Raw genomic sequence first — 12010 nt, 5'->3', positions numbered from 1 at the left:
GTGGACTCGGTCGGATTTTTGCACGGAGTCCGAGTCCGGCCTCTTGACCACCGAGTCCGAGTCCGTGTCCGAGTCCGAGTCCGGCTGTCCATTTTTTCTGTTAATTCATGTGACTGCTTAGTCTTTATTCAAGGCTAATTTAGATCAAAATCAAAATAATGATATAAGCTGGGTGACATAATCATCCTTGACATTGGTACATAATGTAAACATTAGCCTAAGTGCAACTCAACGTGGCCGCATTGATCGTAAACAGGGCTGTGGACAGTATTCCTACGCGCATTCTCAGCAGCATGATGAAAATAAAATTGAACGTATTTTTTTTTATTGTCGGACTCGGTGGACTCGGTCAAAATCAGCACCGAGTCCGAGCCTGGCAAAAATGACCGAGTCCGACCGAGTCCGAGTCCCCGAGTCCGAGTCCGAGTCCACAGCCCTGCTTATAAGATACCAGCACGTGATGGAAGTCCATTACTTAGAGGCCTGCCAAAAGATGAGACCAAGAGTCTCCTTGGTTCTCATTGTTGCAATCCTGAACTGCTATTTTCTGACTCTCTTTGGTGTGTTGAGCATTTTGTTCCTCAGAGTGAGAGAGGATGCTCACTGGGCCTGTACCTATTTCCTATTTAGTATCTCTTTCTTTATCCCTCTCTTTCTTTTTTAAATATTCAAATCTTTGCAATCTCAGTTTTACAACCTCTCCTGATGTTATAGTTCTGATTCCCTGGAAATGTGAAGGCAAGCTTCATCACACAAAGATGCACAATTGGGGGTGAAAGGTGGTGCCAGTTTCACAACCGCCAATTTACATTATCTGCAAGTGGAGACCTTGCAATTTCTCTTAAATGTACTTTGCACTTCCCTTTCTCTTACATGGACTCCAGCAAGCACTTCCAAAATGTAGACTATGTGCCTCTCCTGTGCTTTAATGGGACTGAGGGGAGCCACTTGCATTGGTTGGGAAAGAAGCTGGCTGTGTTCACTCCTTCAACGGCGCAAATACCCTTGTTCTTGCTTAAAGAAAGAAAACGACACAGTGAAAAGGCACTTTGCACTCGACAGGCACAGGGCATGAAAATAGGGCCCCATATTTCTCTTTGTATAGGCCTACCTGTCCAAATGTCAACTCATTGAAAAACCAATGCAGTGTTGCCATGTGCGACTGGTATTTTGCTACTTACAACACATGCCCAGTGTTGTAAATTTACAAAGGAAGTATGCTCAAAATCACAGGTAATTACGTACTGTCAACAATAACTAACAATCTATGTCAATCATCTCCATAATATATTCAACAACACAACTACCTAAGTTCACTGTAAGGCGCCACAATTCACTGTAACAGAAATGGCGTTGTTAGGTTTAAACTGATAATTAACTAATAATTAACTGCTTTAGTAACGCTGTTATTCCCAACGCTGCTATTGACTTCTGATTAATTTGAACACCATTGCAAACTTTTAGGATCCACTAATGTTATCTATTAATATTCATTTGATGAAGTGCTGTTGGGATCAAGGCAACATCGCAGAATTCAGTTACCATGAAGGCAGCAAACTCCTCCAAAAATAGAGCTCTCAACTACCCTCTACGTAAAACCTTGTGGGGAAAGAAAAAGTACATTCAGCTGCTGCCAGCACGGATTGAAGAAATATTGCAAACATGAGTCTACCTTTACTGTTGCTAGTCTGCTCAGTAATTGCCAACTTGATACTTTTGTAAGTATGATTCCACTCATAACATGAATACGTTTAAAGACGAATACAATAAAAATGGAATGACTCGACTACGGAACTGAAAAAGAACATGTTCTTATGTTCATCAAAAAACACCACTCGAAGCACATTCAGCGACATTATTTGAATGAAATTATCTTAGTATTGCTTGCTTTATAAAGTCATCATGCTTGTCTTTGCATCCATAATGTGCAGTACCATTGTAGGTACCACATCTTCCCGGGTGGTCACACAATACGGGTGAATCAAACACTTAAATTATATATTTTTAAAAGTACTATTAATTCTTAAAATTGATATGCTAACATAGATTCACATGTAGTGATGCCCATGTTGGAAATTCCATTATGTTTTTGTGTTTGTAGCCATTATGTTTGATTCATTGGTTACGATTTTACCATTTGTTTTAATTTTTTGTATCTCCAGAGTCAAAATCGAAAATAGTCAATGTTTTGTTTTGCTTCTTTCCCGATAGAGCTACTAACAGCTCATGCAGTCAGCTTTTGCTGTTACAATTACCCTCTAGTGCCTTACGTATTTTGTTGTGTGGAATGCCAAAAGGTGAGATTAATTGCTTGTGCCGTTTGTGTCACATCATTTTGTGCTTTCACGCTATTCAGGCAAATATGTTTGCTCATGTTACTTATTAAATCCCACAGCACACCACCAAACAATAAAGTCACAAAATGAATGACTAATGAAATAATTATGATTTTGTCTCAATTTACTTACAAATTAACTTCCTCTGTGTACAATATGGGCCCGTTTATCGAAACAGAAAATTGATATACCCAACAGGAAGCATGACTTACTCTGGTGAATGAATGGCAACAGGTGGATAAACAGATTGAATGTGCCTTCTTACATCTCTCTATTATTTTATATTTCTCTCTATTATGTTTATTAAATGTTTATGTTGGATCTTCTCTAAAATAAGATGACTCATCTCAAGGGATAACCCCTTATAATAATGGTTTCCAATTCAAGACCAGGGCAGCACAGTGGTGCACTGGCAAGCACGTCGGCCTCACAGTTAGGAAGTTTGATTCCACCTTGGGTCCTCCCTGTGTAGAGTTTGCATGTTCTCCCCGTGCCCACATGGGTTTTCTCCGTGCACGCTGGTTTCCTCCCATATCCCAAAAACATGCTTGGTAGGCCAATTGAGCACTCCAAATTACCCCTAGATGTGAGTGCGGATGGTTGTTTGTTTCTGTGTGCCCTGCGATTGGCTGGGAACCAGTTCAGGGTGTCCTCCGCCTACTGCCCGATGACTGCTGGGATAGGCTCCAGCGCGCCCGCGACCCCCGTGGGGACAATGGGAAAGGAAATGGTTGGATGGATGGATGGATGGATGGATGGATGGATGGATGGATGGACGGACGGACGGACGGAATGCAAGACCAAAACCACAAACATGGCTAGGTATACCAAAGCATAAGATGGGATGTCAAATGTTCTAAAGTTCCTATTCTTCTGAATAATTTGCAGAAAATTATGCCAGAGAACTTTTAATAAACCATCTTGGAAGTGATTTAAATTGTGATTTAAATGCATAATATGCATCCCTTAACATTATCAGGAAATTATTTTTTGTTCATTGGCAATTGCGTGCAAATCCATCACTGCCTGCACTTTGAAAGGGAACTCGCCCTGGGCTGAAATGCGGTGGCCAATTGTGAATCGATCACAGACCAAACTGACATTTCATCGGAGGAAAAATCAGGCAGTGTGAATCTTGACACTTGAAAACCTGTGTTAAGTGCGACAGATTTTCCTCTGCTGAAGAACTGGCCACTAGAATGTTGTAGCGATATACACAAAGTCGAGATCACGCAACACAGAGTCAGTCCATCAACCTGTGAGAAGTCTGTGCCGCAACTTCAGTCCAAAAGGCATGCGCAGTAATTCAAAAAACTCGATAAAGGGTCCTCAGCCCGCACAGGCACCTGATGATAGCCATGGACAAAGTCCGCGTTAGAAAAATTCTGACATAAATATGCAGAAAATCTTGAATGATCTAGTTTGCATGTGGCATCAAGCCTTTAATCAAACTGTAACCTGCTGATCTAGCACAAATCCTGGACAGTAATGAAAAAATGATGACAAGGACAAAGATCCTTAAATTAATTTGTGCCTTTAGGGTCCGACTGATATTTCAAGCCTGCTGCACGAAGACAATAGATAAGTGGCACATTAACAACGGGTGCTATAACAAGCTCCTTTGTTAACAATCATTATCTACACACATTTAGTAGCAGAACATCCAGAAGTGAAATTTTATTTTAAACACTGCTGGGATTTATTTTCTTTCCAGTTGTGTCCCTAAACTTTAAACGATCACCCATTAAAGATTTGCTTATTTTTTGCTACCAAAGCACTGTTCAGTCACAGAATATTATTACTAAAATTGATATACTTGATGATGTTCTTGACATAATTTCAAATAGATAATAAAATTAAGATAAATTGTCATGAAAGTGAATTTCTATAGTTTTGCAGTGCCATAAAACCAATAAAATCTCTTTGGAAAAGTTTATATATGATGTGTTTTGATATTTCTGAGCATCCTCAGAAGGATTGTAATGTTTATGATACATAACCTGACCCCACGTTAGCACAAATCTTTAATCTAGTAAGATAGGGCACTAATAATAAAACTTCAGTTTTTGCAAAGATACACGTAGAATTAATGGCGTGAATTATTGAATCATACACTTCATGGTCAGGCCTGGATTTTGAGTGCCTGGTGACACGGTGGGAGTTACCATCACATGGGGGCCAAACAACTTTGCAACCACGAACAAGACACAATTAGCGCAAGTCCCTTTTGCCAGTCCAATGAGAGAAAAAAAGCAAGCTCATCAACTAAGGTTGCCAGCATTTGGTTTGTGAAACACTGGAACGACATTGGGCGCCATTCTTAATGATAATGTGACTCTTTGCTTTTACAAAATGAATTTTCAAATCGAAAACTGTTTTCACAAATTAAATCAAAATCGTTGCATCCTTAAATCATATCATTAAATGGTCTTTTTATAAATTGATTTATAAATCAGTGTGACATGATGATTTTTTTTTCATTCAATTAGTTTGGGCTTGGGAGAGTATTTATATGTTGCTCATTATTAAACAGCTGTAACATATCAAATCATAATCCCATTGAATCAAATTAAATGGAATCATTACATGTTAAAATCATTGCATCCTTTAATCGCATCGTAGCACATGTATAAAGAAACATATCAAATCCAATTTTGGGGAGAGACTTTCCTTGTTTTACGGAATTGAATGTGTCTTGACTTTCATCCCCGCCGATATCGTCATGCATCTAGAACACTTGTCAAGTTATGGTCTTCCTTGAAAAAAAAATCAATTCGTAGATCAATAGATGGACAGAAAGTAAATACATCTTTTAGTGTTACTGGGGGGGGTGGCACGATGACGCACTGGTTAGCACGTCCGCCTCACAGTTAGGAAGGTGTGGGTTCAATTCCTCCGCCAAACCTCCCTGTGTGGAGTTTGCATGTTCTCCCCATGCCCGTGTGGCTTTTCTCCGGGCACTCCAGTTTCCTCCCACACCCCAAAAGCATGCATAGTAGGCTGATTGAGCACTCCTAACAGCCCATGGGTGTGAGTGCGGGTGCAAATCGTTGTTCCGCCTCTGTGTTCCCTGCAATTGGCCGGCAACCGGTTCAGGTTGTCCCCCAACTACTACCTGATGACTGCTGGGATAGGCTCCAGCACGCCAGCGACCCCCGTGGGGACAAGCGGTACAGAAGATGGATGAATGGATGGATTCTTTTCTTTCTTTCTTTCTTTCTTTCTTTCTTTCTTTCTTTCTTTCTTTCTTTCTTTCTTTCTTTCTTGATTAATTGCTACTATTGCTATTTGGATGCTTGTTTTCCTTTATTTTATTCTTTGGGAGAGGGGTACATTTTGGGGTTTTGGTTTTGGGGTTTCTTTCTTTCTTTCTTTCTTTCTTTCTTTCTTTCTTTCTTTCTTTCTTTCTTTCTTGATTAATTGCTACTATTGCTATTTGGATGCTTGTTTTCCTTTATTTTATTCTTTGGGAGAGGGGTACATTTTGGGGTTTTATTTACATCCTAGATTCATGCCTTGCGTCCCTGCGTCACGGGTCCCTCTTTTTCCACCTTGCATCCTGTGACATCGAAAACACACAGGCCAACGGCCCTCGAAGATCGGCGCTGGGCATGAGCTGATTATACAATCATTCTGCCTTGTTCACATGACATACAAGGGTTTGTTTACTATTTTTGCGATCAAAGAGCATGTTGGCTTTTGCCCCTTCAAACAATTTGTAAGTTTAGAGTAAAAATAGTAAATAGTACACATATTGATTGTCGGATATCTATATAAAGTTTTATGTTTTCACAGGTTTAGGCAATCAAAACGAACACATTACCGGGGCAACAGCATTCAACAAAATAAAAAAATACTTACTTGAGTTCTGCATAGATGCTCATACTTAAAAAAATTTAAGATGAAACACCAAAGTCGGAGACAATCGAATAAAATTCGTAGAAGTAGTTAATTAATCTATAAAAAGACAGAAATGAGGCCAAGAAAATAGATTAGCAGACTTCCTATTTGGTTTAGTACTATGAGCCTTGGGCTGTTTGCTGTCATTCCAAATTTTCATAGATCAAGGTGTTAGGTACCACGGCCCGACTAAGCCTTTTACTGGAAATCAAACAATAACACAATAGAATATTGACTTGCCAAGCCTGATGTGTGTGTAAAGTTCCCTGAGTTTTTTGTGCATGTTGAGCCCCTCAAAAACACCATTGCTCTCTTGGCAAATTGTGCGTCACCATGGCAACAGCCTTTAGCAAACCTAACCAAGTTCTAGGATGATCTGAGTCTTTACACTGTTCCACAAATTTTAACATTAACATTAACTTAAAATTAACTTAACGTTAACATAAACTCAGTGTTTTCGGGCTTTTCTGACAGATTTCAGTTTGATCTGGTCAACGTTCTTAGTAATAAAAATAATCATGCATCAGATTTTTATGGTGATTTTCAAGATACTCAAAGGGCTTACAGTGGATACATTATTCATATGCTCGCATATTCTCAGTCTGGTGGTGGTAAACTACATTATGTAGCGCAGCTGCCTCGGGCATGCTGACAGAAGCATGGCAGTCAGTGCGTGCTTATGACCCTGCCACCCACCACCAAGCATTTACACCCACTCATACATCAGTGTGTGAGTGGCACTGGAGGCAAGGTGGGAAAGTGTTTTGTGTCATTTAGATGTCTTCACAACATGACGATACAGTATGGAATTTTTGGAGCATCTACAGGGGAGTTATTGGACACTTCCTTTTTTGTGACAAAGGTAATCTGAAAAGCTAAATTTTCTTATCTTTTTCTGTGCTGTTTGGGATGCTATACGTGTCTCCCTGTTTTTAGCTCTAGGTCACACATACCTGGACAATTAAAGCTCTGTAAGGGGCGCTACGGAGGCTTTTTTTTTTTTTTTTTTTTTTAATCATTCCCGATGTGCAGGCAAGGTTTGTGGCGTTTTTGTTTAGGCTCTCAAATATGCAAATAAATTGGCAAAAGAAAAATAATAATTAGGCCTTAATTCCTTCAATTACAATAGAGTCCTCGTAGCACTTCCCCTGATACATTGAAGACTTGTGAAATGAACTATTCATCCATTATCTGAACCGCTTTATCCTTACAAGGGTCACGGGCCTATCCCAGTCTATTGCAGTTGACATCAGGCAGAAGGCGGGCGACACCCCGCACTGGTCGCCAGACAATTGCAGGGCACACAGACAAACAACCAGTTGCACTCAAAACCACAGAGTGAAATTTAGAGTGCTCAATTTACCTATCGTGCATGCTTTTGAAATGTGGGAGGAAACTAGAGGACCCACAGAAAACCTACGCAGGCATGGTGAGAATATACAAACTCCACACAGGAATCCCGCAACCCAGATTCGAATCCAAGACCTTTGAACTGTGAGGCGGACGTGCAAACCAGTTGGCCATTTTGTACCCTAAAATGAACAAAAAATATTTCATTTGAGGTTCTATAAACTCTTCAAACAAGCCGTGGAGGGATCGTTTTACAGTCGAACCTCTACATACAAATTTAATACGTTCAAGGACCTAGTTCATGTGTTGAAATGGTCATAGGTATTGGGTACATGAATGAATGAATGAATGAATGAATGAATGAATGAATGAATGAATGAATGAATGAATGAATGAATGAACGGGCGAATGAACGAACGAATGAACGAACGAACGAACAAATGAATGAATGATATAAAAAAATGGAACCACTTTGAAAATTCCCTATTTGAATTTTACGGCAGACAGCAACGTGGATCTCTTCTGCCATCCAGATGGGTTTAATTAGTATTCATTTTGACATCTGCTCAATATTTTATTATTTGTCAAACTGCACCCACCATATGTAGCTGACTGGAGTAAGAGCTTGTCAGATTAAAGCATTATTTATCAGAGTGGCACCACAAAAGTCCCAGTGCATTCAACATGTCTTCCCTTTAATTCAACAGCGTTAGAGATCCTGTAGGGTACAGTCTGAGGAGTAATGAAAACACATATCTGCTTTAAGCCGATGAATCAGATTAAAATGTGTGCGTAAAGCGATTTTAAGAATTGTGACATGGTAACAACATTTTTTAAGTTGTCTGAGGGGGGGTTTAAATCCAGTGTTTTTTCCCTTCTTCCTCTATTACAATGCATTTAAGAATATAAAAGTATTGTGCTATATGATGTGGTAGCATCCCATAAAATGATACTCTTTTTGTTGCATTACATTCTTGCATTCGCTTACACAGTTGCTCTACATATGCTGTTGGAAGCGTTGCTGTCATTTTTACCTTTTTCATTAACACATTCCAGAACTGCCCGATTTACCGAGTAACTAAAAAAAAAAAAAATCACCATTTCACGTCTCACACGTTTCATGATTTTAAATTGACACTATTTGAATGTGCAACTAGAAATGGGTGTCTGAGGTGTAATCATCCTCACACAAGGTGTAAAACTAAAAGAATATTCTCCTCTGTTAATAGGGCTAAAGGTGAGGGAGGTGATGATCAACGTGTCCCGTCAGCAGGTTGAGGATTTCCATGGCCCAGAAGACTACTGGTGTCTCTGTGTGGCATGGAGTCACTTGGGGACCTCCAAAAGCCGCAAGGCTACAGTCCGCATCGCCTGTGAGTATTTCAGCAGTCCAACTGCGGCTGAAGTATATTACTTCTTAGCAGAGGTGGCGAGTCACATGACTTGACCTTGAGCCTCCTCAAGTCACTGAATATATGACTTGTATGGCTTTTTCTAGTAGTCTAACTACAGAACTAGTTATTCTGTGTAAATTTAAGGTTTTTATAAATATTGGCCTTTCATTTTTGAAGGAAAATTTATTGGTTAAAGAAAAACAGTACTTTTTTGGTGAAATCAGGAAAATTAAATTAACTAAATGTCATGCTAGTTATGCATTTAATTGAGACGACAATACAGAATACAGTGACAGATTAAATATTATAGAAACTATAGCCTTGGAATATTGAGTTTTTAATATTTTGTTTTCAATGCATGTATAATAGATGCACTATCCTAACCCAACAATACAGGGTTTGAAGCAAACAAGATAACATACTTCGGTTGTAGGTATTTGTTTTCTATTTTTTCAATTTAAAAGGCTCTCTTGCATAAAAATGAGAATTCAAGGATTGCACCAAACTGTTGAACAAGAAACCAATATTGAGTACAAGACCTCATTTTGTACTTTTTTATCAGAAAATTATAGTTTTATTCAAGTACACTCTGTCCAGCAAATCCACAAAACATATTAGCATAGCATAGCATAGCATAGCATAGCATAGCATAGCATAGCATAGCATAGCATAGCATAGAATAGAATAGAATAGAATAGAATAGAATAGAATAGAATTAGGTTGACCAGACGTCCTCTTGAGACCTAAAAAAATGTCCGGGGGGAATTTCAAAATTGTCCGGGACTTTTGTTTGACTGCCTCAAGCATGATACATGTACAGTGCATTGTCAATATAATTGCTACTCCGCTCCATTTCACTCAATTCCAGGTTTCTCTGTATCGTTCGCAAATAAATAACGCCCTTCTCCCCAAATCTAGTCACTTTGCATTAAGTAGGGTGGGCGAGCCACTCTACACCAAGTGTTTACAAGCAATGCCGAAACGAAAATGCACATTGACAGAGGAGTTGTATGCAAAATTCCTGTGCTTTCACGGGATCAAATTCAAGACATAGATGTTTTTTACCGGTGCACACAATGAGCCGTGCATGAACATCACCTTGTTCAAAGAATAAAACCAACACAATGCATGAACACACAACAAATGACATGACAGCAAATCAATGTGACTTCTGCTGTTGCCTTTGTGAGACCACTTCAGATATGCGTCATCACAGATTTACACAATAAATCAGGTATGTTCGGACCTCCACAGTTGAGGTTCTGCCAACCTCACCGACTCACCGAATCCCTAGGGTTCGATCGAACCCAGGTTAAGAACCACTGGCCTACAGCAATATTTGTGAGCTATCCAGTGTGTCCTCTAAACCACCTTGTAAACAGATCGCCTAGCACAGGGCCATGTTATTCTCGACCACAGAGTGGATTTTGAAGGTCATGGCACACGGGGGCAGGGTTAGAGCAGCCATTTTGAGGTGTCCTGGATTGATGCAAAGATGACCATCACACTTGACACCTGACAGTTGCCTCTTATCTCCTCACACAGACCTGAGAAAAAACTTTGAGCAGGATCCCCAGGGGAAGGAAGTGCCAATCAACGGGATGATCGTTCTGCATTGTCGGCCTCCAGAGGGAGTTCCTGTGGCAGAGGTATGACGGACACTCCTCTTTCCCTCTCTCCTGAAAGACGAAAACCAAATACTCCCTCTGAGCAGAGCAGATGTGAATCAAGTGTCTCACGTTATTCATCCAGATTAAACTCAGAAACCCATCAGTCGATGGCCACGTCTTTTCCGCTTCCTATGACCTTTAGGAGATTGATATACTTGTTTGATACCAGCAGTGCCAACATTTTAAAGGAAATAATGTTTTCTCCTCAGTGACTGAGTCAGCAAAGGTAACAGGATAACATTAAACCAAATTGTTTTAAATTCCAGGACACTCGCCAGATTTCAATGTGAGAAATAAATGAGTAGGTTTTGGAACTGACTAAGGTGTGATTTGGGAAATTGTTCAAGATCAGGTTTGGTCCTCTTACAGTATGTGGGTATGATTTCTCTATTTCTCTTGGCTGAATTTTCACTTCCCAAGAGAGAGGTATGTATGTATGTATGTATGTATGTATGTATGTATGTATGTATGTATGTGTGTATGTATGTATGTGTGCGTGTTTTACCTGCTAATTCATTTACTGCAACTTGTGTGATTGTTGATGAGGGACTTTAGCATTTTGATCAACACCTACGGTAAATTCAAATGGTCCCCCCACTGAGAAAGGTAGCAGACGAAGCTCACAGAGAGATAATCCTTCGAGTCTGACTCGGGGCAAATACCACATTTAAATGTCTTAGAGAAAAAAAGGCCACCAGGTCTTCGTCAATGAAAATGTCAAATGTCTCAAATTCTCTATTCCTGGTCCAGTAACCATAAGACTCGATGATATGTGCTTGGCATAGTTTTCAGGAAGAGATTAGTCCTGGGCCATGCACTTAATAAATGATTTAACACAGAAATGGAGGATAGTGCCACAAAATCCACTGGAGTAGATTGGAGTAGTATAGACTAAAATCACAGCCTCATATGACGTCCTTTTCCAGCACAAATGAGTCCAGCCACAAGAGAGAGGAGTGAATAATATAGAGTCCAATATCCTTAGCCTGGTTGATTTCAGTGTAACTGGTTCCATAAAATATTTAGATGGTGATGTGTGTGGTAGTATCAATTTAAATTGCTGCTACGAGTGACTTCTATACTACAAAATACAAATAAAATGTTTGGATTAGGAAACTAGGAGCTATTTTCGTGAATTATGTCAATATTGTTAAGGAAGTTAGGATAAGCACATTACTTTTGAGTTAATTTCAAATAAAAAGAAAAACAAAAAATATTAGGGTCACGCTTCGTGGCTCAACAACTAAAATTATAAACTTTTGGATTCATCTAAATATGACTGCTTTCATAGGACACGTGTCAATCTCTGGTCCTCCAGGGCCGCCATCCTGCATGCTTTAGATGTTTTTTTCCTCCATCA

At 39.6% G+C, this 12010-nt stretch overlaps 1 protein-coding gene across 5 annotated transcripts in view; it reads left to right on the top strand.

The window, feature by feature from the left end:
* Window positions 1-12010, top strand: part of unc5db (unc-5 netrin receptor Db) — a 176574-nt gene that overhangs the window by 99702 nt on the left and 64862 nt on the right. For all 5 annotated transcript variants that reach the window (XM_088375325.1, XM_088375324.1, XM_088375323.1 and 2 more), the window contains exons 3-4: window positions 8816-8959; window positions 10526-10629. In XM_088375325.1, the coding sequence (XP_088231451.1) occupies window positions 8816-8959; window positions 10526-10629 (248 nt within the window). The remainder of the gene's footprint in view (window positions 1-8815; window positions 8960-10525; window positions 10630-12010) is intronic.

This window comes from Syngnathus floridae, chromosome 5 (assembly GCF_059516105.1).
Source record: "Syngnathus floridae isolate MCC-2025c chromosome 5, RoL_Sflo_1.0, whole genome shotgun sequence".
NCBI classification, from domain to species: domain Eukaryota; kingdom Metazoa; phylum Chordata; class Actinopteri; order Syngnathiformes; family Syngnathidae; genus Syngnathus; species Syngnathus floridae.
The sequence above is the reverse complement of the archived record's forward strand: the minus strand, read 5'-3'. Positions and strand labels throughout refer to the sequence as shown.